The sequence below is a fragment of the Drosophila albomicans genome, chromosome X (assembly GCF_009650485.2).
Source record: "Drosophila albomicans strain 15112-1751.03 chromosome X, ASM965048v2, whole genome shotgun sequence".
NCBI lineage: Eukaryota > Metazoa > Arthropoda > Insecta > Diptera > Drosophilidae > Drosophila > Drosophila albomicans.
In genome coordinates this window covers 15,628,357-15,655,809 of record NC_047627.2, presented here as the reverse complement: position 1 = coordinate 15,655,809, position 27,453 = coordinate 15,628,357, and the positions used below count along the sequence as shown (strand labels likewise).

At 37.8% G+C, this 27,453-nt stretch overlaps 2 protein-coding genes across 2 annotated transcripts in view; one reads left to right on the top strand and one right to left on the bottom strand.

Moving 5' to 3' along the window:
• Positions 1–259: 259 nt before the first annotated feature.
• Positions 260–1,672, top strand: LOC117577964 (uncharacterized). Its single transcript, XM_034263016.2, has 2 exons — positions 260–274; positions 396–1,672. Exon 2 carries the CDS (start codon positions 408–410, stop codon positions 1,350–1,352), a length of 945 nt encoding a protein of 314 aa, XP_034118907.1. The 5' UTR covers positions 260–274; positions 396–407; the 3' UTR covers positions 1,353–1,672.
• Positions 1,673–4,101: 2,429 nt separating this feature from the next.
• LOC117567319 (homeobox protein aristaless) overlaps positions 4,102–27,453 on the bottom strand; it is a 56,963-nt gene continuing 33,611 nt past the window's right edge. The window contains exons 4-6 of the mRNA XM_034247222.2: positions 7,213–7,387; positions 4,759–5,497; positions 4,102–4,698 (exon numbers count right to left, since the gene is read on the bottom strand). Of these exons, the coding sequence (XP_034103113.2) occupies positions 4,419–4,698; positions 4,759–5,497; positions 7,213–7,387 (1,194 nt within the window). The 3' untranslated portion in view covers positions 4,102–4,418. The remainder of the gene's footprint in view (positions 4,699–4,758; positions 5,498–7,212; positions 7,388–27,453) is intronic.

Here is a 27,453-nt window from a genome sequence, read left to right as displayed (position 1 = left end):
CATTATAAATGTCTCGATAACTCTTCCCATTCACAAAAAGTACATACAAGTACAGATTGTGAAACAAAATTGTAAATTAAGCATTGAATGTTTTAAGGATTAACGTACGAATTTACATACAAGGTTATTTGGAAAGATTTTGAAATATTTCAACTAGAATATAAAATGGAATGAAATTACATTAAATTAAGCTATTTATGTGGAATGTAAGCAAATGATTTTGTAATGCTTAAGATTATTTTCCTTTAGGTCAATCGAAGTTTACAGCTGTGAAGTAAGTTTTATTTTCTTTTTTTTTTGTTTGTGATCTAGTTAGCTTGTCACATTAATTGTACATTTCCTTTATTTTCATCTGTTCCAAAATTTAAGGTTAATTGCTTTTATTTGTTTTGCAGTAGCGATTGAAGATGAGTAGCGCCATCAATGCGAATCTGAAGACGAGAACGAATCAAAAAGTGCAACAGAAATCGATTCAAAAGCAGCCAGAGAAATCAACGATACAAAAGCTGGAGCCGAAGGAGGAGGAGAAGCAGTTGCAGGCGCTGAAGGAGCAACAGCAACAAGGCGACAGCCAAGTGGTGAACAGTTTCTGGACATGCGATGAGCTGTTGCAATGCCTGCCGCAAGTGTTGCAGCTGCGCAAGATCTTCCAGCTGTACGTTCAAGATACAAGCAACGTCATCGATGTGCTCAAGGTGTCCGAGTGTTTGCATGCGATGGGATTGCGTTGCAGCGGCGTCACACTCAACGGTTGCCTGGCCGAGCGTTTGCTTCAGTTTCCGCCGGACCGCAAGCCACCGAATCGCGTCAGCTTTGAGCTGGTGCTAACGCTGTACAGCCAACTGGCCGAGGAGTTGCCCATCGCGTCATCGGTGCTGATCAATGGTCTGCGATCGTGTGATGGTCAGAGTGCGGGTGTCATGCCGTTGGTCAAACTCCGACGTCTTCTCGTCGCGATGGGACGACGATTGATTGAGTCCGAGATCTGTGCGCTGCTCGATGCTCTGCAGGATGACAAGGGCAATGTTAACTATGTGCGGCTGTTGGAGTCGATCTTTGCAGTCGACCTGCAGGCGGTGAATAAGTTGCAAGAGGTGCGTCTGTATCTGGATGCCGTTGGCAAGAATGCCAGTCACATGGACATGCGTAAGCGGGACGAATTCATTGTCACACTTCGCAACATGGATGCTAGTGGCAGCGGTTACATTGCCGCCGAACGTTTGCTGCAACTTCTCAATGCGAATGGAGATCGTTTCACAATCGCCGAACTTGCCACGCTCACACGAGGCATGACCAATTGCAAGAAGCAGGTTGACTATCGTCTCTTCCTGCGTCTCATTATGAATGAGTGAAAGACGTCTCTTTGGTAGTTGATCAACATTGTAGTAGTAAGGTTTAGGATAAATCCCGAAAAGAACTTTGTTCGCTTAGCTGTTTTGAGTTCGACTTTCCATCCATAACCAGGCCAGTTATCCTTGCTTAAAGATGCTTATGTTATGTATATGGTTCCGGATGATTCTCAATTCAAAACTTGTGTTATCGAACAGTATCGAACAGTAGCAACTATTTCTTGAGAACGTGACCGTGAAGAAGAACGTGCTTAATTCCAATAGTATTGTAATGATTTTCAGAAGAAAAAGTATTTCTAAAAACCTCAACCTAATTTATTTGAAATGTTAAAAATGTATACAATCGCATAGCTGGCCACACTGTTTTTGCCATAGCATGCAAAGCCAACAGATGGCGCATGACGAAGTTACCGGACTTGGGCAATACAAGCGCCATCTATGAGTCAATTTTTTGTAAATGTATAACAGTTAAAGCTGCACAACGATCTGGCAAGGTTAAGCTTAACGGTTTTTAAGGGACCATAAAAAAACTGATTTTTTTTAAGCAATGACAGTTGCAAATTTTGAAAATTTGGTGTAATGATAATTTCAATTGTCGATACAATTTGAATTCGTATCATTTTCAAAGAGAAAATTAATTTTGTTGACATATCTCTGGCAAATTCTTAACAATCTTGACAGCCTGAACCTTTTTGTAATTAGTAGTATCGATTTAAGAATTTTAAGTATCCTTGCCCAAATTGGTCTTTAAATTTTTAAAAAGCTAAATATAGAAAAAATGGCAAATTTTTTAGAAAATTCGCCTTATCTCGGCCATTTGAAGGACGATCGTAAGGTCCTTTGGCACAAGAATTGCTCATATAAAAACAAACTAATTGGTTTACTGAAAAACACGAAAGTCCTTACAGTATCTGAAACATTATGTTCACAGAACATAGTGCATATCTCGGTTACATCCTATTTTATCCTTGCGAGTCCTGTGTCAATCGAAGCGTATTCGTAAGGACTATTATCCTGCCAATTTTGATCCCGATCGTCTTTGTGGTTCTCGAGTTATCCTAGAATTTACGATTTTCGGATATTTCGTTTAAGCAATGGAACTGGAAAATTAACAAGTATTGGTTGTCAATCGATAGAGTTGGTTCCTAAGATCCTAGTAATATAAGTCCTTTAAAAATCGCGCAGGATATGGCGGAGATATAGCTTTTAGAAAAACGACCTTTATCGCACCCTCAAAGTATGCTACAAAAAATTTATTTTTTTAGCGCATATTATTGGTTATATATTTGTCAAATCCTTAAGGATGTTGCAAGGACTTACCTTTCTGTAATCAGCATAACAAATACTATCGATTTGCATTCAAGGATTTTTATTATCCTTCCCAAAATTGGTCCGAAAATTTGTGAAAATTTTTTTAAGGGTAAGACTCGAAAAATTGCTAAAAATTTCAAAAATACGCCGTATCTCGGTTATTTGAAGGACGATCGTGATGTCCTTTGGCACAAGGATATATCTAAACAATAGAAATCGATTGGCATTTTCAAAAGGACGAAAATCCTTACAGGACTCGAGATAAAATGAATTTTTTGTAAAAAGAAAATTGCGTATATCTCGCCCATATCCTGTCTGATCCTTGCGGGTCCTGTGTCAAATGAAGTCTTTTGAGGAGAGCTTATATTGTGCCAAAGGACATCCCAATCGTCCTTGTGGTTCTTGAGATATCCTGCAATTTTTGATTTTCGCCTGTTTCTTTTGGCCCTCGGACTGAAAAATTTCAAGTATTGGATTCTTAGATGACCCCATAATTTTTTGATGCCAATCGATAGACTTGGTCCTTGCGATCCTGGCAGTGTAAGTCCTTTGAAAATCCGGCAGGATATGGCCGAGATATAGCTTGTTTTTGATAATAATAATTATATTGCCCCCTCAAAGTATGCTACAAAAATGTATTTCTTTAGCACTAATTTGTTGCCATATCTTTGTCAAATCCTTAAGGATGTTGCAAGGACTTACCTTTTTGTAATCAGCATAACAAATACTATCGATCTGCATTCAAGGATTTTTATTATCCTTCCAAAAATTGGCCTCAAAATTTGTGAAATTTTTTTAAGGGTAAGTCTCGAAAAATTGCTAAAAATTTCAAAAATACGCCGTATCTCGGTTATTTGAAGGACGATCGTGATGTCCTTTGGCACAAGGATATATCTAAACAATAGAAATCGATTGGCATTTTCAAAAGGACGAAAATCCTTACAGGACTCGAGATAAAATGAATTTTTTGTAAATAGAAAATTGCGTATATCTTGCCCATATCCTGTCTGATCCTTGCGGGCTTAATGTCAAACGAAGTCCTTTAAGGCAAGCTATTAGTGTACCAAAGGACATTCCAATCGTCTTTGTGGTTCTTGAGATATCCTGCAATTTTTGATTTTCGCCTGTTTCTCTTGACTGAAAAATTTCAAGTATTGGATCCTTAGATGACCCCATATTTTTTTGATGGTGATCGGTAGAGGATGTCCTTACGATTCTAGTAATACATGTCCTTTGAAAATTTGGCAGGATATGGCCGAGATATAGCTTGTTTTCAAAAAACAAATCTTACAGCACCCTCAAAGTATGCTACAAAAAATATTTTTTTTTTACCGCAAAAGTTGAAATTTGAATTGAAATTTGAACAGACAGAGAAGTAAGCAAATTAGAATGGATAATATTCCTCACGAATAAAGCTTCGTGTCCTTTATGTGTTTTAGCGATTTTAGCGTAGATTATGCATTTATTAAAAATATTACATTCTTGGTTTCTTAGGAGCTAAACGAATCGAAACGAAACTTATCGAGTCTAGAGCATTGTTAAAATGTCATATTGTATTTTAGATTACAGATCAAGACGATTTTGATTTTGATTAATTATCGATCAATAAATTGCTTAAAGGTAGTAAAAAAAAATTGGTGTGCTTATTGGATACATTCTTTTTGGGCTTAGATTTGAGATCATTTCAGGGAATTATTTTCCCATTTTGTTTTTTTACTGTGGCAAGCTGTTGTTGTTGTTGTAGTTGCTTTGCGGATGTCAGACATCCTCGATGTTGATGCAAGGCGTTAGCTCCATTTTGACGGGATGCGAAGTTGCCAACAACTGTTGCGTGTTGCTGCTGTTGTTGTTGTTATTGCGCTCCTCGTGTTTTAAGACCTCGCACTGAGCATGAACCTGGGCCTGAGCTTGAGCTTGAGCCTGAGCTTGAGCTTGAGCCTGGGCAAAGCTGCGCACCTGCAGGAAGAGTCCGCCATTGTTAAGGAGACGCGCCTGATGCTCCTGTGCTTTGGCGCGCAAGCAAGCAATCGAGTTGTTCCTGCAAAGCAATCCGTTAGCAATTGATAAACAGACAAATAAAGAAGAAATCAACGCTTACCTAAAAGCATCCGGATCGTGCTCCATTAGCGCAGCGGCTGCTGCTGCGGCAGACAAATGATGTGCATGCAATGCTGCATGTGGCTGCTGCTGCTGCTGTTGATGTTGCTGTTGATGTTGCTGTTGATGTTGCTGTTGATGTTGCTGCTGTTGCTGTTGGTGTTGTGCGGCTGCCGCTGCTGCAGCTGCGACAGCAGTGTTCATAATCATGTGAAAGTCCTTGCTCGAGGCAGCGGCTCCTGCACCCGCCGCATTTGCCGCATCCAACAGCGGATGATAACTGGGCGTTGCAGTTGCATAATGTCCCGCCAGCGACGTCTGTTGCTGCTGCTGCTGCTGTTGCGGTTGCTGTTGTGGCTGCAACAAGTGCGTCGTCTGTGGCGGCTGCTGTTGCTGTTGTTGCGTTTGCTGTGGCGATGGTGAACCGAGTTCAATGTGCGGCGATCCAGAGCTGTTGGTTGTTGCCCCCGTTGGCGTTGTGGCCGCCGATGAGGCTGCCGCATAGCCGCTGCTGCCGTGAGGCGTCGTCGATGCTGGCGGCACTGTGGATGCAATCGTTGGACAGCTGCTTGGCGCCGGACTCACAACATTCAACGACTCCGTCGATGAGCTCAGCGCTCGCGAGTGTGAGCGCAATTCATCCGAATGCGCTGACTTGGAGCCAGCCGAATCCTCGTGATCGCTTACCCCGGAATCATCCTTGAGTGCGGATTGTGCCTCAATCGATTTGCGATGCATGCCTAAGGAAAGGAGAAAAAGTAATAGAATGTTAGTATTATTTATTACAAGTGTGAGTTGCTGTTAGTTTGTTTGGGGGAGTTGTAGGAACTGATGAAGCTTTGACGCTACGTTTTTGAAGCTGATTACTCTATATATAGTTTAATTCAATTCTGTGGTAAATACTAATCTAAACGTGTTTCTTTAATCTCAAAGCAACTCTATGAACTTAAAGCTCTTTTAAAATCAGCTTGCTGTTTGCTAAAATTAATAAGCTCACAGTTATTCATTAATCTAAAACCAAAGCTCTTTATAAAAGCTTCTTTAAAATCAGCACAAGCTACAATACAAAAGTAAAGAAATTGCTTTTATTTATGAAACTTTACCTCAATTAAGTCAAAGATTGAAATTTATTATAACAACTTTTCCAATAAAAAACAGATTTTATGTAATTATAGAGTACAAACTTTAATGGACTTTAGCTTTAAGAAAACTCAGCCATTTAAATTAAAAGAAAATGATTAAAAATGTAAAAATAATAAAAAAATGATTAACTCTATCATATATCTATCTATATATTTATCAAAATTTTATGTCAGAACAATTCGAACCTGCAGTTGCATTAAAGAATCAGCTAAATAGTTGGGACAACGAGGACTAACAGATGTTTGACATTAATCTCGCAGAGCGAAAAACGTCACGCCCAAGTGATCTAATGGACTGCAAGTCAAATTGAGAGAGGAAGAGGGAGGAGGCTCAAAACTATGAGACTACTATTAACTGGTGGGTAACTACTCAACATCAAATTGCCAACTAATTTGACAGTCGCGTACTTAATTAAAAACTCTAGCCTCAATAATGCTAAGCCGTTAAGCCACTTAAGACTTGAAGAGTGGCCAAAGGAAGAAGGAGGAAGAGGAGGAGTTACTTGGAAATTAATTTGCGAGACACCCAGAGAATTATCACCGAGGAGGGATGGAAGTTTGCCAAAGACAAGTGCCAATAAAACTAGCAGTTTCTCCCTCTCCTCTCCTCTGCTCCCTCAACCTTTTTCCTCTGGCTCTCAGTCAGGCCACAGACAATGGAAATAGATAAACGATAAATGCCAAATTAAAGCGGAATTCCCTTGAATGCCCTGCGTCACCCTATCGCGTGTGCATTTTGCATTTATTAAGCGATTATTAACAAATAAAAGCCACGAGTAGAATGTCGAAAGCAACCCTGAACTGGGCTGGGAAACAGATTCAGCTACCTCCTCCTCCTTCATTCGCCTGCGCGTCCCCTTTTGGCACTTGTTAACTGCCAGTCGCTAATCCGCAAAGTCATTTCGAGGCAGTCGACTGAAGTCAAAGAAATGTGCGCAACATATGACGACAAAAATGGTAAAAGGACGAAACCAAATATGCTCACAATTTTCAGATCTCCCCCTTCCCCCTTCCTCGTTTCCCGTTCCCCCTCCTCTTTCGCCGACCAAACCGATATCATTTTATAATCCCCCGAGCTGCTGGCCTTTGTCTCGCTCAAAATTCAATTAAACTCGCCTCAATGCAAACGCGACTTCGATGGCGATTTTGCGCTTGCGTTTTCGTTTTCGTTTGCGATTTCCTATTCGATTTGGGATTTTGGGTTTTCACGGTTTTTCTGTTTTTTGTTTTTGTTTTTTTTTTTTGGATTTTGGGAGGATTTGTTAGTTTTGATAGTTCGATATGATTGTTGCATTTACATTTCTGTTCCATACCTAGTAGCCAGGGTGCCACCGCATCGTTGTCCTTGGCCGACTTCAGTATGGTCTCCGGCAATGGCAGCGAGTGTCGCACCATCGCCCCATACAATCCATATTCGGCCATGATGGTGCTACCGCCCCAAACCTTTTCGGTTTTGCGCCATTTCGCACGTCGATTCTGGAACCACACCTGCAAAAGTTTTTAAGAAATCAACGCAATTATTGTTAAATTCATTGTCATATATGTTAAAAGAAATTGGAATTCATAGTTTTGCGGGGGCGGAAGTGGGCGTGGCAACAATTTGAAACAAACTTGATATGCGTAAAAACATAACAAATGCTGTCGAAAAAAAATTAGAACTCTATCTCTTACAGTCTCTGAGATCCAGTGCTTCATACGGACGGACGGACAGAAGGACATGGCTATATCGCCTTGGCTGTTGATGCTGATCAAGAATATATATACTTTATAGGGTCGGAGATGCCTCCTTCTACCTGTTACATACATTTCCTGTCGACACAAAGTTATAATACCCTATGGGTAGCGGGTATAAAAAGTTGTGATGCTCCGGCGTGGAAAAGATTGTATCGGGAAAAATTAATGAGATCGAAGGCGAAATTCTAATATATTTCTGACTTCGTATTCGTAAGAAAGCAAACACAATGCAATTGCTATACTATATGTTATCAATGCTGAAATGTAGAGTGAAGTTAAGACCTGTTGTCAAAACAGAAAAAAAGTTGGAACGAAAAAAGCGAAACCTTTATAAAATAAGTAAAAAAGCTACAGGTGAGTGAAAAAATGTGAGATACCGGCTGCCCATTTGGAATAAGAGCGAAATAGTGCGGTATTAATTTTAAAATATACCAAAATTATATACTGCAAAGATATTCAAAATATACTAAAAGCTATATTTGGAATATTGATATAGTACTACAATCAAAATAGACCATAGAGTACAAAATATACCAAATATGTATATATAAAAACACTTTTGTAAATTCCGTATAGTTAAGATTAAAGAGCAATTCTCAAATTTTATTCTTTTCTACCAGTTGAGAGCGCCATATGGCAGAGAAGCCAAGCAAAAGGAGCACAACTTAAGCATTTGGCCATTTGAGTAAGCTGTGTTGACCAAGTTGACCATTGGTCATTGGCCACTGAGCTTGAAGGCTGGGCGTGGCTGTCACTTTTGGGGAGCGGTGGCGGTGGCCGGGGCAAATGGCATGCAAATTGCAAATTATTAAATAAAAAACTCGTTGAAATTGAAAAAATGTAAATGGAATGCTTGCGAAATGCTAATACGAAGAGAATATTCGCTCGGACCGTAAACGCTTTTAGCAGCAGCGATGACAGCATTGAGAATGGTAAGCAGAGGGTAGAGAGAGAGAGGGAGGAGAGTGAGAGGGGGCAGTGTGTTCACACATAATAGCAAATAATATACATATTCGCATATAAGTGACCAAATTAGATTATCTTCCAAAACATTAAACCGATTCGCAGCAGCAGCAGCAGCAACAACAACAACAACAACAACAACAATGTGAATGCACAATAATAAGAAAACATTAAATGTTGATCACAAAAGCGAGTCAACAACAACAACAAGAAGAGGAACAACAACGGCAGCAGCCACAACAACAACTGTCACAATAAAAGGATTTGGCACACACACACACACACTCAGATACACACGCAAAAGGATGAGCTCAAGTTGAAGCAAGGACCGAAAAGGATTTAACTTTGACTTGCAACCCTCGCACGCACTCGCCTTCCCCCTTCCCCTCTTTGCCTCTCTCTCTCTCCCACTCTGTCGCTGATTCACTGTCTCTCTTTTGCGCTGTCGAGTCGCAAAAGAAGTCATCATTTTTCTGGTCCATCAAATCGTTTAGTTCTGCTATTAGTCATGTGCGACGACGGTACGACGAAGGACACAGGCAGCAAAGAGCGACAGATGGAAAGGGAGCGAGGAGGGGGGGAGTTAAGAGGGGTGGCCACTAAACTGAAATCGACGAGGCGACGCTGCTTGAAGTGGCTCGACGAGAGAACGACACAACTGGAAAAACGCTGCAAAATGAAAATTTATAATAAAAAGCAAAATATGCAAAATAGGTTGGCATGCCAAAAAAAAAGAAGCAGCAAAAAGCAAAAGGGGAAGCACTATACTAGGGGTAGTGAGAGGGGGAGGGGGGGAGTGCAGCAATGTGGCGACATTTTTGCTGAAATTCTTTTTGGCACGGCCCAAAGACAGCCCCACAGCATTTCCCTCTCTTCCCTCTCTTCCCTCTCTCTCTCTCTCACTCGAAGATTGAACAAATCGCTACAAAATCAGAACAACGGGAAGCCAGAGAGAGGGCGAGAGGGAGAGGGAGAGGGAAGGTGGTTGAGTTAGCCTTTCGCCCCAAAACGAAGACAAAGTGATTTAACTTTTGATTGTGTCAGCTGCTGGTCGGGAAGGTGCCTACGCCTTTGGCAATTGCAACTCGTCTTCTTCTTTCCCTCATCCACTCCTTCTTCCCCTCTGTCTCTTTCAGAAGATATATGGAACTGACAACTTGGCTCATAAATTGCGGCATATGAGAAATTGGCAGCACCACAAAATGTCAGGCGAGCCACTCAGTGCGGCCCACTAAATTTAGTGGCTAAAAGGAGCATTGGCTGAGTGCCTCGACACAGTCACATCAAGGGGATTATGGCACAGGGAAAGACCTAGACAGAACACCATAGGGGAAAAGGGATAGAGAGAGAGAGAGAGAGGGGAGAGTATAAAGAAAGTGTAAAAAAGAAAGGAATGCAATCTGCAGTTACTCTTTAAAAAGCCAAAAGCTAAATATGATTAAGATGTTCTATACCAAAGAAGCTCATAAGCTATGCTAAGACTATTTTAATTTAAACTTTAATTGTTATCCCAAAAACGTTCTTAACATTTTCAAGTTCGACTTGCTTTCTTAGAACAATGAAATTTCTAGCTCAAAAACTGTTGGCAACGGGCAACATAATAGAAAGCTTTCAATAGGTATTTTATCCTCAAAGGAATTATCATATTTGAGATTTTAAAACAGAAAGCAAACAATGCAAATATTAAAACCTAAAAAAAAACATTTGAACATAAAATTATTATTTTTGTTTTTCCCTTTGAATATTGCTTCAATCAATCTGAGATGCAGATGCTACCTATTTGCAATGAAGCTTTATTCTAAAAATATACTGAAATTATACCCAAAAAGGTACCGAAAATATACCAGAAGTTGCTAAAATACACCAAATGCAATATTTGACATATCGATATAGTACTACATTAAAAATATTCCAATATACGAATATACCGAATGCTATATTTGACATATCAATATAGTACTACATTCAAAATATTCAAAAAATACTAAAATATACCGAATGCTATATTTGACATATCGATATAGTACTACATTCAACATATTCCAAAAATACTAAAATATACCGAATGCTATATTTGACATATCGATAAAGTACTACATTCAACATATACCAAAAATACTAAAATATACCAAATGCTATATTTGACATATCAATATAGTACTACATTCAAAATATTCCAAAAATACTAAAATATACCGAATGCTATATTTGACTACATTCAACATATTCCATAAATACTAAAATATACCGAATGCTATACTACATAATTCTTGAAGATTACTTGAGTTGTTGCAGTGTGAGTTCATTGCAGTATTTTGAGCTTTGAGTTTTTAATACACATCACAAAAAGCACAGAATTCGAGCTAAGTAAGTGCATCAAAACTATGCGACACATTTCAAGTATTAACTAGCTTTGCATTCAGTATTTTAATACCATTCTAGTTCTAAAATGTTTCTGATTCCATTTTCAGAATAGTATTACATTCATTGGGATCGCTTAATAAAGAAAATAACAAATAACGAAAAGTAATTCAATTTGTATCACAAATAGTTTTGTCAGTTGATAGTTAATTGTTTGGTTGCTGCGTTTGTTTGGCTTGAATTAAGGCCACTTCTTGGTAATGATCGAGGATCGCTGGGGAAGTTCAAGTTGTTGCTGAAGCTGAAGGATGCGATTACCACTTGGGCTTAATATGTTGCAGCATGCAACACTGTGGCATGTGGCATGGCTCTGATTGGGAGTCGAGTCGAGTCGAGTCGAGTCGAGTTGAGGCTGTTGCTCAGGTAAGCTGCCAACTGCTGCTGAAATTAATTTACACACACTCACATGGCGTGTCTCAATGCCGAGGGCAATACGAGTTGCACTTAAGAGAGCTTGCGTCGGGCGTGGCAGGTGGCAGGTTGCTGTGTGGCAAACAGCTCACAATGCCTGTCGCTGCCTCCGCCTTAAGTTGAGTCCGGGGCTGCGAAATCAAATTAATCCGGTTTGTTATTTCATCATGCAACGTCAACGTCATCATCATCAGTTGCAACAACAGACAAAAGCCGGCAACAGCAGCAGCAACAGCAGCAACAGCAGAAACAGCAACAATTTGCAATAATAAATAGAGAGCAAGAGCGAGTGAGAGAAAGAGTAAGAGACACACACAGCGTCATGTAAACAAACGTCTGGCAAAGGAGCGGAAAATTTCATTAACAAGGCACACAAGCAGCATGCAACAGCAGCAACACCAACAACACCAACAACAGCAACAGCAACCCAATTGCCACTGTTGTAGGGCCGCCCAGCAGCAACAGCAACAACAACAGCAGCTGCTTCGTCTCCGCCAAGCTGCCTAGCTGCTCTTCTCCCTTCCGCCCTTTCTCTCCTCTCTCTCTTCTCCACAGTGTTCCCGGCCAGCAACAGCAACAGCAGCAACAACAGCAGCAGCAGCTGCCCCGACAACACTTCGAGCACTGATAATTTAATCAACTCTCATTGAATTATATCATTTTGCAATTTGGCGACGCTGCCTGTGCGGCATTCAACTGCTGCCGCTCCTCCTTCTCCCCTCCCCTCCTCCCCATCTTCCGCTCCCTCCGCCCAATGCAATTTCAATTCTCATTATGATAGCTGCAACGAGCTGCTGTCGGAGCTGTCGCTTCGCTAGCGTCCATTTTGAGTGCGGAAATCAAAATAGGAAATGCCATAAATTTGCCAAAACGGAAGCTTCGCTGACAAACCAAAACACACACACACACACACATACAGGTGTGTGTTTGTAGAGGTGCTTTTAGCAGCCTGTATGTATGCCTCTTCTCTTCCTCTTCTCTTCCTCTTCTTCTTCCTATTCCCCACTCTACTGTTGTCGCTGTGTAAGCAATCCAATTGCAGCTATTTGATTTGATATCCCTCTAATCTACTCTGCTTCTATTTCTCTCTCTCTCCCTCTCTCGCTTTCTCTTTCCGAATTTTCTCTCTAATAATCGCAAATATGTTGCATACCTAAATAGCAAATGTAGGGCTGTAATATTTATAATTTTAGGCGCCAAAGAAATTCAATCGGACTATGCAGAGTTTTTTTTTACTAGCTTTAGATTCTTCAATAAATTTGTAAATTCGTTGGGAATTTTCAAAAATTGAATTCAATATCATTGTATTAGAGAAGCAGTATTTTTTTTAGGTATATAGAGCAGTATTATAATTGCTCTTATTCTACATTACTTTAAATATATGCACATATATTTGATAGTAAAATTTGAGTTTTGGGGTTCAAAATAATTAAACAAATCTAGTGATTAAATTAGCTATGAACGATAAATCTTACTTTATTCGATTATTATTGCATCTTTTTCCAAATATCGTCTTTTAATTGGGTGTTAGATTCTTTTGGGTGATGATCTGGTATATTTTCTACTCTTTGATATATTTTGAATTTATTACTATATCAATATACCAAAGAATTTATTCAGTATATACTACCATATTATACCATTATGTCAAATATAGTATTCGGTATATATTTATATTTTAGGTATATATTTGGTATATTTACGGGTAGCTTTGCATTCTCGAGTATGCTAGACTGTAGCTTTCTTTGTTGTTAACATAGGAAAAGTGTAGAATAATTTCAATAAATATAAAGAAAAAGAAATCTTTATTTAAATTATTAAAAAAAAAAACAAACATAATATACCAATTTCAGAGGAAAAGTCACTATAAGTAAATTAATTGAATCTGTGTTCAAAAAATGAAATTAATTTGTCTGTTAATCACATTTTGTGAATCTTTTGCTATCAAGTATTTTTTTAATAATGATACTAAATTGAGTGGATAAACTTTGTAACCCAGAGAATGACTTCACTTTTGACCTTTTTCGTTGGCTATTGAATTGTGCAGTTGAAGATGATGCCAAGTTTGTTTGAGACGCATTGTTGACCACTTTAATATAGATAACAGCTTTGGCAATCATTCGCTAAATGATTACTTGACTATGCTCCTCCCCTTCCCTCCCCTCCCCCACACCATTCCGCCCCTCTCCTGCCCAAAGAGTGGTCAGCATCACGATGTCAATTTGCTGATTGAAAATTTATTATTATTGAAGAACTTGGCTCGCTTTTATGGGCCGCAACGTATCGAGACGCGCCCCCTTTTTGGCCAGGTTTCGAGTCTGTGTCCAGTTTTTGGTGGCTTGAACTCAAGTCAAGTGGTTGTCATGGCTGCGCTTCACTGGCGATGCGTCGCTGGCCACACCCACGAAATGGTGAATGCATTTGATTTATTGAACTATGAAACTGCTTGCCAGCAATTGAATGAGGCGATGAAATCATCGATGGGGAGAGGCATGTCTTTAGCCCTCAATCTGAATCTCAATCTTTGGATTTGTTTGCCCAACAAAAATAGATTTCTTTGGCCACTAATTTAACCGATTACTTCAGCTATTAGCCAACATATGTACATACATATGTGTTTTGGATGACAGTTTGAGCAATCGTTTTTTCAATTCCAACTCATTTGCTTAAGTGCGTTGGCCGATCTCAGCGAAGCTTCAATTTAATCTTGACGCAAAGCTGTTAAAGTTTTTCGAAGCTGCTTAAAGCTCTGCTGCTTAATTATTGTTGTAAAAGCTAGATTTTAATACTAATTCAAAAAGCAGAAATTAAATTTAAATGTATTTGAGAAGTTTAATTTAATAATTTTTATAATTTTGCCAACAAAAAGTTCGGCACAATAAAATCAATTTAAATCAATCAAGTTGCTCCCTTTCGCGACTAAAATTACTATATTTCTAAAGAAGTGTGAGCCTAAATATATTTTTAAATTAAATTAAACGTATGAATAATAATAATTTATCAAAAATTAAATTTGTATAAAAATGGCATAGAAATTATATGATATGATATTTTATTTTTATATTTTTATATTTTATATTTTATATTTTATTTCTAAATCAAATTTGATTTATTTGCAAAAGCATACGAAGCAAAAAACTTTTTCAGTAACTTTTTCATACTATTCAATGATCAAAGATTAGATCTGTTCTATCCCATTTATTTTCAATTCAAGAATCACTAATTTAATTTTGTTGTTGTATAGGATCTTAAATATAGAATTGCAATTGAAATGCCAATATACATTTTGTGTAGCTACTTTCTCAAGAAGCAATCTTTTACTAGAAGAATTCTACAACGATCTTTAAAGTAATGATAAAGTCAAACTCTCTTTGCATTGTGGGGGAATCCATGAAGTCAAGTGAGATTCCATAACCATTTTGGTCAAGTTCAAAAGGTGCTGGAGAAATGCTGAGAGAGAGAGCGGCTTAAAGAGGGAAATGCGGCGAATGGGAAATGTGAAATGGAAAATGGGAAATCAATTTTGCGCACATAAGCATGGGCGGCTGCACTTGGACAAAGGTCAGCTTTGTGACTGCCTGCGGTGGCTCAAACTGTCGGCCATAATTAAAATATTGGTAACCAATCAAAGATTTTCAATGGCAGTCGAGACTCAACTCAACTCGTCACGACACGACTCGACTCCGTTCTGCTCTGCCCTGCTCTGTTATTTGCCTGCTGTGCATTCCTCGGCACCGAGTGGGGGGAGGGGGGAGTAGGGAGAGAGTGTTAAAGGGGAGGGGGAAAGCTACAAATATTTGCGCACTCGTGCTGCAAAATTGCGCAAATTGCATGCAGCATGCAGCATGCAGCAACGTGGCAGGCAACAGAGGCCTGTGCCTCATAGTTTTCAGGTGACATGTGCAGCGCATCGCTCTCTCCCCTCTCTCTCTCCCCTCCACCTCTCTCTCTCTCTCTCGAAGGATTTGGCCTGGCTTTCAGCTTGTGCGGCATGCGGCCTTTATTGGTTTACTTCATCAACTCGACAGGCAGTCAGTCAGTTAGTCAGTCATTCAGTCAGTCAGTCAGTCAGTTAAACATTCATTCAGTTAGTCAGTTTGTCATTCAGTCCAGCAGTTAGTCCGTCATTCCGTCATTCTGTCTGCCAACCATTTGAGGCGTGTGGAAATTTCATAACGACAAACGCGACGTACTCTCGCATCTCCCCTTCCCCCCCTCTCTCTCTCTCTCCACAGCCTCTTTTATATGCAATATTCAATTGACATTCACGCAAAGCATTTCGCGGCATTTTCTTTCTTTTTTTATCATCCATATATTGCCCTTTCCCCTTTCTACCGCCTGCTTTGATGTTCACTTGGAACTTCCATTTCAACTTCCATATGAGTTTAACGGTCGCAAGCTAGTTTTTTGCTTTTGTTTTTCCTTTTTGTACGCTTTGCAAATGGCATCATAGTTTTTTTCTTAGCTGTTTCTCGACTTTTTAACGCCACTCTTAACTATGTGAACTCAGTTGTTGGTGTAGCTTTGAGGCTGAAATTTTCGGAATCTAAAGTTCTTATGATTACATTAATTTTGGACCTAGTTTACAGTTCAAATTTTCATTATTGCAAAAAAAATAAAATAAATAAATAAAATAAAAAACCAAAAAAATTTTAAATTAAAAATAAGATAAATTGTAAAAAGAGATTATTGGCATTTAAACTCTAAAGGATCAAAGGTTCTTCTTTTCAAAAATGATCTTTAAATTATTTTTCTTTAGATTTATCCGTTTAAGTAAAAATGGAATAATATTTTTCTCATACTATTTTTAGCTAGTCAACTTTCTTTCTATATTATGCTAATAAAAAGTTCTAATTATCATTATCGAGTTTTTTTAAAGTTAGCTAAATTTCTGCAAAGATTTCTAGCAACAAAACTAATATTTGTGTCTTATTCTGTAGCTTAATGCAGTTGGTAAAATAATTAAATACTTTTTGATAAAATTCTGACACAAAACTTTTTCTCAGCATAATTTTAGCGACAAACAATTAATCGACTGTGAGATATCCGTTATATATACCAAATAATATAACACAAAAATATACCGTTGAAGTATTAAATTCAAAATATACCGCAAAGGTCGAAATATACCAGATTATCAGTCAAAGCAGCTAAATCCCGATTGCAATACGCTTTATTTGCCATACAAAAGTATTTCTTAATAACTTCAACATTGCAATCAAATTCTGAGGAATTACATATATTTTCTTATCACATTAATTCTGCTATAAATGTTATTTGAAATTATTACCCAAATAATATTCGAAAAGCGTATTCATTATTCGTTAGTTGACAACACAAACTGAACTTTCTTTGTTTTTCTTTTCGATTCCGTTCAGCTTTGTGATTACAAAATATGAATGCAAAAAATTGTCTCGTCGCGTTTATTGCACAATTTTTCAAGTTTTTGCTGCTGCTATTTTTTTTTTTTTTGAGTTGTTCAGTTTGTTGTTGTTGTTGTTGAACTTGGAGTATTAATTTACGCGAAAAACGGAACAAAAGACTTGACTTTGGTCGAGTCATGAGATGGCTCACATAATAGTATATAGACTAAGTAATTGACTTAACTAGTTGGACTAGCTGCTCTGACTAATGCGACTGATATTAATGACCTTTGGGTGACATTGAACGCTGCCAGAGAGTTGACGACTATTAATTACAATTGAAATGATATTTGTAAATGCAACATGATTAATCGATGATGCGATTTTCTTTCTAATTACGAACGTTTTGAAGGGTGGCACACACACAGCATGAAAGAGAGGGAGAGAGAAGGGAAGGGAGGTGGCAAACTTCATCTGCCTCAGTGGAGGGTTAAGTAATATCACTCAGACTTCAAATGAGCCTTTAGCATTTCGTTAAGTAATTTAATTTACAATTTACAATTGTTTAGCTGTTATTGCTATTGTGTACTAAGTACTAAGTAGTAATTATTCGCTGACAGCGATTAGATCATTTCGAACCTTGACATAATAGCATCCACTATGAGCAGACTCCACTTGACCACTTCACTTCACATTAATTCACTTTACTTCACATTGCTTTGCTTTGCTTTGTCGGTGGCTTCGCATTCAGCTGCCACTTGATCGAGATCGAATTTAGCAGCTGTTATCGCAATTTGCCTTTGCTATCATTTTAATAGCCCAAAACTAATGGCAGGTGTCTTAGCTTGACATCAAAACAATAATGCTTTCAACAAGCATAATTAAATCGCAGCAAGTTTCAATTGTTTTGATACAAGAATTGTCATCAATATCAAAGTGCTTCATTCCAACTTGAATATTCAATATTATTGGGATGATATTTCAAATACAATGATTACATCTCTTAACTGAGTCACAACTCTTTAGCTTCCACTCTGCATAATAAGATTTCTCCTTCTCTATTAACATATTTCGATTTATTTACTGAATGCTATATTTGGTGTATTTATACAGAATGCTATATAAGGTATATTTTTATATTGAAGCCAATGTTTGGTATATTTTTAGTAGTACTACATTCTGAATATAACATAGACTATTTAACATACCAGATTGTAAGCTAAAGCAGCTAAGACCCGATTGCAGTAGGCGTTTTTTGCCATAAAAAGTATATTTTAAATAATTTTTTTAATTTAAATATGATCGCATTCAACTCAGGAATCTTAAATACTGTATTTATTATTGTATGTATTGAAAATAGCGACTAAATGCTTTAAAATTAAGATTGTCATTTTAAAATTTTTGTTTTAAATTCATTTTCTGTCTCTACTCATATTACATTTTTACGGCAAGTCTAGATACACTAAATTGAAATATTCTAAAAATATTAAATATCATATTCTATACAAAACTACATTAATAGTTGAGAACTTTGATTCAGAAACACTTCTAACAAATCGGTGTCAAATATTTATAGCTACCTCTAGAATTTCTTCTTTCTCTTGTCAAGTTTGCTAATTAAAATTAGTTGCACCAAATAAAAGAACTCGATTTAAATAGATTCACAAATCTAATCTTTATATGATGCAACTTTATCTACACAATATATATACATATTAATCAATCGATCGACTATTTTGATGCAACTTATTCTAATTAGCAAATTGTTCGTTAGCATAAACTTTAAGTTAGTTTTTCAGTCAACGGGAATGTTGACTGCTCTTCCTCAATCGCTTTCTCTCTGTCTTTTTCTCTCTGCAGCTGTTGCTCTTATTAACGTTTGCTAACACTAATAGCACTAGTGCATTCTGTAGTCCATGGCACACTCATTAATCGATACCTCTTGCCAGAGCAGTTGGCTTTGTTGGCCACATCGTCACGCAGCGGGCGACAAAGCCGCCAACTGTCATTAGCAACTGCTGCTGCTGCTGCTGCGGCTGAGATTGAGATTGAGATTGGGTTCGTTTTCCGTTTTCCGAACGGATTTCGTTTGGTTTCTCCGGTTTCTCTGGTTTCGCTCCTGACTAGTTAAGAACAACAAATTGGCAAGTGCAGCGCGTGATGCGAGACGCGATGAACGACGTTGGTTGTGTCGCGTGTGTGCTCAGCAGGTTGCAATTATGTTGCAAGTGGCAAAGACCCTCGGCTGAGGCTGAGGCTGAGTTGTTGTTACTTTTGTGAGAACTGTTGCAATTTGTTTGCTTTCGCTTCCCTTCCCTTCTCACAGCGTAAATCACGCATTGCAAAGGGTTGCTTCGAAAAAGAGACAAGGGACTAAGGACTAAGGACTCTCTGTCTCATCCCCGTGTTGTGTTGTGGACATTAGTTTGTTTATGATTAACGTGCGCTAATTTCATTCATTTCGCACTCGATGGCTGCTCTCGCGGGATCGCGCACACTTATGCTTATTGGATTTACCCAAAAACAAACTCGAAAGCGGAGGGAAAAGCGAACTCTTGAGGGTTGTGTTTGCCCAGTGCTTGTGCTATCTATTTGTTGAAGTTTCACACGAAACCACAAAATACCCTGGACAACGTTTGCCCCGTCTCCTTTTCCTTTTTGCTTCGCCTCGCTGATTGAAGTTGACTTCGAGGTGTCAAAATACGACCGTCGTTCGACCTTCTGCCAAATTATTCGATTATTGCTGTGCAGCCAGCAAAAGGTTCCCAAGCACTTGGACTCATTTGGGGCACATTTCGCTGGCGTCGGGCAACTAATAATCTTATTAGAATTAATGAAGGAATTTCCAATTTGAACAGACAGGCGCCAAGTGGCAGAGAAAGTGAGAGAGAGAGAGAGAGAGAGAGCGGACAGCATGCTTTGGCGAGTGAAAGCGATTTAATGTTAATAAGTTCTAAATGCCAATAATGCCAAGTGCCCCCCTTTTCCGTCCATCTCCATCCCCATCCCCATCCCCTGTTTCCCCTTCACTGTCCACAACAAAACGTCCATGCTGCGGTCTTAGGCAAAATAGAAATTCCTCAACGAACGTGCGGCTATGCGAAAAGCGAATCGAGTTTGCCCAGCAGCTGACACAGATTGTGACGAGGATGTTGTGCCAGAGAATGAGTTGAAGGATGCCCCAACAGGACACACAAAGTAGGCACTCGTGGAGCCTCAGAGAGAGGGAATGAGAGAGAGGAAGAGCGAGATAGCAAAGCGAAGCAAGTTAAAGACGCAGCTTAAAGACGCAGCCAATTGTTAACAAGCTAACAAAAAAAGCTTCAAATTCAACTTACAAATCTGAATGAATGACTCTTGCTTTAACTAAAACACAAAACTAAAGTGCTAAAGTTAATCAGAATATCATTAGAGAGCAGATTTTTGACTATACTTTAATTGTTAAATAGTTAAATTTAACAAATCAATAAGTAAAGTGAAAAATTGTTTAGTTAAATTTAACAAATCAATAAGTAAAGTGAAAAATTGTTTAATCAAATAATGAGATATTTCTACAAATTATATGAAATACTCCAATAAATATCTTTGTAATTAAAGAGTATTTCACTTTATTTGTTATTTAATCTTCCAATTAATATTGAAGTGAAGCATTTTTCAATTCACTCTAAGAAACATAAAGTGAAAATAGAGCTTGATAGTTATTCACCATGTAAACTGCAAATATAACTATTTGAATTGCATATTGAACTAAAGTCCATTTCAATAAATTGACCATATAAATTTCAATGAGTTAATGCTTAAAGCATAAAGAGAACTATTCAAATTGCACATGGGTAATTCTCTTGCGAAAAAGTCTCGCTATAGTTGAGTGTGCTCGACTCTGAGATACCCGCTACCCATTTTTAATAAAACCATGTACTGCAAATGTACCTAAAATATATCGCAAATATAATATTAAAATATACCAAAGGCTATATTTGGTGTATCGATATTGTACTACATTCAAAATATACCGTAGAGTACAAAAAATATCAGATTGTCTGCCGAAGCAACTAAGAGCCAATTTCAATACAAAAGTATTTCTTTAATAACTTCTACAATTTTTATCTGATCGCGACCGAATCTTAAATGTTGTATGTACCAAAAATCACGGCTCTGTGTTTCCCGAATATTAAGGCGAAGATGACTTCTTCTGCGTCTTAAGATATGCGAATTGCACAAAATTTGTGATATATAATATTATAAAAAGCAAAATGTTTTGTTTCTTCGATGTTATTGTACTTTTTACTTTGCTGTTCTATGCGAAAACACAACATCATCGATTAAATCTAATGCAATTTATAATATTTATAAATCGTAGAATGAAATTTGTCATGCTTTTTTTTGCAGTTTTCGCACTCATGAGTTATTCACATGGCACTCGTGAATAGCATTGCCAAAGCATGTGAGTCAACAAGTAATTTTGAAATGCTTGTAAATGCGCTAAGAGCTTAACTCAGAGGGAGAGAGAGAGACAGAGAGAGACAGAGAGAGAGAGAGAGAGAGAGAAAGAGAGAGGTACAGAAGTCAAGTATAATATTGAGTATTATTGTCAACGTCATCATCACGCTGACAACGACGATGATAATGATCATGTTGATGACGATGATGATGATGATGATGATTATTATTATTATATGCAGCGTTCAATGGCCGATTGACCCAAACACAATCGAAAGATACAGCTGCAGGTGCGTGTCATTGACAGCAGCTCACAACACAACAGCAACGGCAACAACAACAACAACAACCACAATAAGCAACAACGAACAACAAGGAGCAACAACACGGCGTGTCACTGCGTTGTCATCATCATTTTCATTGATGGTAAACCAATCATTTTTCAATTATATTCACCGCTGGATACAAATTGTCTGATTTGCGTCTGCGTTTCAATCTCTGTCTCTGTGTATGTGTGTGTGTGTGTGTGTGTGTTTGAGCATTGCTCATGGCAGGCGCCATGCCTTCGTCTCTGCCTTCGCCCTGCCACGCCCATCAATTGTCAGCTAAACAGGCGAAATATTTCTGTACTTTGCAGCCGCCTTCGCACTTGGCCAATTCTTAACTTATTTCTCTTCTTTCCTTTACTTTTCCACCTTCTATTTTTTTTTTTTTTGGCAACTTAAAAATGCGGCTACATGAACAACGTCAACGATTTGGAAATTTGCTACAAAAAGTTGGTTACATGAATTCAATAAAATATTTCAAAAATCAACAAATTCAAACAAAGCAGACTTCGATAGTAAAAACTGTTTCAGACTTTTACAGTACAAACATTTCAATGATTCATATATTATCATGGATTTGACTGTTTTTAATTAACATTAAACTTTTAACCTAGTCAAAAGAAAAATATTAGAATATTAAATAAAATAACTTATTTAATGAATTATGTATTTCTATTACAATTTCTTTGTCATTTCTGTTTTGTTTTCGCAGCTCAATTAGCAACAAATATTCAATTGTTGAATTGAAGAAACCTTTTAAATTTCCATACAACTCCTAACTATCTAATACCCAAGAGTGCCTTGAGGCACTTCTAAAAAGCGAAAGACTTTTCAATTGAATTGAAATATTTGTCAGTTGGTCATAAATATAATATATTTGATATTTAATTATTGACAACTGACAACTTTTATTCAAATGACTTAAAAATCTGTCAATTAACACAAATTGTTTGCTGAGTGCCTCAAGACACTCTTTGATATTAAATGGTTAAGTAGTTGTATGAATGTTGTATAGAAGATGAAAAATACGAATTTTCGAATATAAAAATATCATTTCTATTTTCTATTATTGAATATTGAATACAAAAATCCTTTTATTTTAATTATGAACATTTGAATAGAAGATGAAAAAGATATCGCTACCTAATTTAATTTTGTTGGTTATAAACATTTAATTAGAAGATGATTTAATTTTGTTTCTTATGAACATTTGAATAGAAAACGAATAAGATATTGTTAGTAATTGATTTTGATTCGATTGCAACATTCTTGAGCCGATTAAGTTGTGGTTTATCTCAGTTAAGTTTGAGATTTCAAGCGATAAGAAAGTGTATTTCGAATTTGTTGCACACATTGTTGTCTCCGAGTTGTCACATTAATAGTTGTTCTACGCGTTGCGTGTTGCGAGTTGTTGTTGTTGTTGGGTTTTTTCTTTGGCGCGACAGGCAAAACCAATTGGCGTGTCAAACGCAGCCAGACGAGGACGCCGCGTGGCGCCACGCCTCCAAATTGCAACAGTTGATAAAGTGCACAACTTGGCAACTTGCCTCCAAAAGCGAGAGAGAGTGGGAGAGAGAATGGGGAGTCACATCTCAATTGATGACTGTGCTTGGCTCTCTTGGCATGCTGTGACCATTATTAAACCATAATTCGTTGACAATTCTTCAATTACTGCGGCAGGTAACGAGGCTGTGTGACAAGGCTCATTGCGACAGGCAGCAGCAGGTTGCATCACCACCAAAAGTAGACAAAACAAACAACCACTCAACCACTCCCTCCCCAACTTCCCTTCCCCTTCTCCTTCCTTTCCGCTTGTTTCCCCCATTCCAACCCCTGAGCAAAGCGATGAATGTTTTCTAATCTATAAAATTAATTTTGTCAAAATCTTGTTGCGCCTTGTTGTCGAGTGTTGCTGCCACGCCTCCCTCCATCCTCCATCCTCCGCCTCATCACCGTACTTGCTTAAGTAGATAGCGGAAGGAAGAAGAGGAAGCGAACTCCCTGGGGAACACACAGATTCAGGCTGAGAGAATTGTAAAATATATTTTACGCTGTAAAATTTGCGATGCTGGAATCGAAGTTGGAGTTGGAGGCTTGTGAGAGAGTCTTGTGATGATGGTTGACTGCTTTTCCATTTTCCATTTTCTTTCACTAATCATCAGCAGCAGCATTGAAAAGCGACCGCAAGCTTTTGGCTTTGCTGCTGTTTGTTGCAAATTAGCGTGAAATGCGATTTATAATGTCAATTGTATGGACTACATACATATAGTATATATAGATATTGAGACGTGGATTTCACGCAGCTTGGCCATAATTGAAAAATATGCTCACAATACGCGAACACACTCAAACAAATATACACACACACACACATACACGAAGATGAAAGTGTGGATTAGTTGCGTGCAAAGCGGCGGCAAAATACAGGAATTTCCTTTTGCACAGACAAACTCATCAATCAATGGCCCCGCCTCCTTCTCCTTCTCCTCCTCCCCCATCCCCACTCTCTACTCTCACTCCATCCCTTGCTAAACTGGTTCCGTAGCCTTGTGCCATCAATCAAAGCATGGCTAAAAATGCTTGTAAACTATTTGCTCTAATTGCATAACGAGGCCGCGCCTAATTTCCAAGACCAGAGTTGCCGCCACTTCCGCAGGTGGCGCAACCCTTTGGCAACAGCAAATGTCAAAGTGTTGTTTGTATTATTACTATTATTATTACGACTATTATTATTGTTATTTTAACAAATGGACAACACAGTTTGCAGCTGGACAGCCGGAAGGAAATTCGTTAACGAACTAAAGAAATGGCCAACGAAAATGCTGAAAAACTGCTGAATATTCACTCTGCGTACACAGAATAACAAGAAGCAAAGAGTTAACTGCATTGAAACGAAGTTTAAATACTCTTTCTTTGAAGAGAAGCTTAATTTCAAAGGAAAGTTCTTAAGAATCTCTATCTCAACAATCGGTTAACTTCGCTGATCCAATGTACTTTATAAGTTGATTTTATTATTAAAATAACAATTCTGCCAAATTTCAGCAACCTAATACAGTTGACAGCCGAGTTCACATAGTTAGTGGGAAAACCTTAAATCAATGTATTATCAAAAAAGTGATTATGTATAAGCTTGATCTTCAAAAGCTCATAATGAGAATTCTTGAAGAGTTCTAAAATAAAGCAAACAAGTTTATTGTATAATTACATATATCGGAACTATCATTCTTATATTAGGTATATATGTTATCCGATTGAAGCTCAGATATGTGTCAACTGTATTACTTTAATATATCAATTCTACCAAGTTTCAGCAAGCTAACTTAACAGACAGCTGAGTTCACATAGTTAGTGAAACAATCCGAAAAACAAAATAATAAATACGATATCATCCAACTCAAAAAACCAAACTATCAAGGTAGAGTAAGTAATAAATAGTATAACATTATTGAAATAGGCCAAGTTTTAGCTTAATTTCAAAGCTCCTAAACTTTTACCGAAATAATAAATAAATATCATGAACTTCCACTCAAAAGTCATCCAAGTAATACAAAAATATCGTATAATTTTCGAAATAAGTGAAACATTTGGCTAAACTTCCACTTAAAAGTCGGCAACACATCTCAGCACTTTTGTCGAAACCCGCCCTCAAGGTAAGTGTATTATAATGATGATAATAACGATGTTAATGTTGATATTGTTGATGGGGCCAAAAAAGGGCTTGGCTGTCTAAGCTTGGCAACTGCTGTCAGTCAGTCATTCCGTCAGTCAGTCAGTCAGTCAGTCAGCATTTTGTACGCCGCCTTGTAAAACAAGTAAAAGTGAGTGAGTTTATTACGCTTTGGATTTTCGTATTCAGTTTCTGTAAAATGCATTCTATGCAATTGTTCGTGTCTGTCCTCCGAAATTTCACTTAATTTAATCACGCTTCTGTTCATTAATGTTGCTTTTATTGAAGCTGATTTTATATAGGGTTGAGATTAAAATCTAGTTCTATAGTTTGTTAGGTTTGAAATTGTTGCCTGAAGTGCATATTGCTGGTTGATAAATTTGTACTACCAAACAAAAAAAAAATAATGTTATTTTGATCCGAATTTTTGCTGATTTTTAATGAATTGTTTAAACGTACATAAAAAATTTCGTTTATGCAAACTAATATATTTAAAACACAACGATTACATTTGTAAAAAAGATTATTCCCTATGCCTACAAATATTTTGTAATGAAATGAAATAGAATATTCGTTTGTTAAAAATTACGTTGATATGAATATTAGTTAAATTGTAGAGTAATCTTTTTGTAATAAAATTATTTGGTTTATAAAAACTCATATATTTTAAATAAAAAGAAACTTAACTTTAAGTAAAATAAAATTTTTGTGAATTATTGCCTGTTAAAAAAAATAAAAAGAAAAAGTATTTTCCCAATCAAAAATATTGTGTATTGGAATGGAATAAAATATTCGAGAGATATTTTTAAACATTTTTGTCTTTTAATACAAATTTATTATTTTGTGAAAATTAATTTATTTGAAGAAAAAAACATATTTATTTTAAGCAGTTCATTTTTACTGAAATGCGATAAATTTGTTGTCTGATTTGAATAACGGTAGTTACGTGAATGTTTTAATGCTACAATTACGATGAACGAGTTGGGATAATAAGAGAGTGAGAATAGTAGCTGACGAAGCTATAAATGGTTACACAATCGATCGGCAGCCTTATAAGGCGGCCTCGACAGTGCATTCAACTTGTGGCAAACTCAAGTGGCAGCTACACAAATCGATTGACTGTCAAAGAGACAGCGAATCAAATGAGTAAAACTCCCAAAGCAGACTTTCCTTAAACTCGCGATCATTAGAGCGAGACAGGGAGTGAGCGAGAGGGAGAGGGCAACAACTTGTGGTTCAGTGACACAAAACTAAGTCACAATAGACTAACGAGACTCGTGAATTACATCAAATGATAAGTCTAATTTAGCAAACAGAAATTTCGGTTAATTTGCAGAAGCCTTTCACTTTTTTTTTAGGGGGGGGGGGGCAGGAGCAGGAGAGGGGTAGCAGACGCTAGCGGAAGGGGGGGAAGGCATTTCAAAATATAATTAAAAAGGTGTTATTATATTTTCACGCCTCGACGAGCGACTGGCAACTCGAACAACTCATCGTCGAAACTAGAGAAAGGGCGTGAAAGAGAGCGAACAACAGAGAGAGAGAGAGAGAGAGCGAGAGAGGGAGGAAGAGAGAGGGAGAGGGAGGAGGTAGGGACAATGGCTAAAACGTCAACGACTCCGAAACCGACGAATTATTTGCAGAATCATCAAATTAAAGGTTTGATGTTGATTTTAACAAGCTGCGCACACGGCACACCATGGCAAAGGGGGGGCAAGATAAGAGAGGCGGCAAGAGAGGAGGGGGGGGGGGTTTGCAATTGAAAAATAAAATATGGAACTGGAGTTTTGAGCTGCAACTTGCGAGTCTGTTGTGTGTGTTGTGTTGTGTGTGTTGTGTTGTGTGTGTAGTCGCTGCTGCTGCATGCATATCGAATGCCAAAAGTGTCAAGTCATGACCCCCTCCCCTGCCACCTTCCCCATTCCCCCTCCCCGCTCGTAGCTGACGATGAGCAGTCGCCGAGTGTCTGTATAATTTTCGTTCGTTCTCTCGAATTGGCTGTCATAAGTTTTGAGTAGAAAATTGGTGTGCAACACACACAACACACAACGGGCAACAACAGCGAAAAAAAAATCTCAGATAGCAGTTGCCGTTTGTTGTTGTCAAGTGTGGCACAACAGAAGGTGAAGCAAGCGAGTGAGAGAGTGAGAAAAAGGATTTCTTGATTGCGATAATGAGTTATACTTAATTTCCAAAGCAGATCGAGACAGAGAGAGAAGCAGAGAGAGAAGG

What these genes read in the sequence shown, in the direction of transcription:
- LOC117577964 (XM_034263016.2), top strand. Translation starts at nt 408, where the DNA reads ATGAGTAGCGCCATCAATGCGAATCTGAAGACGAGAACGAATCAAAAA.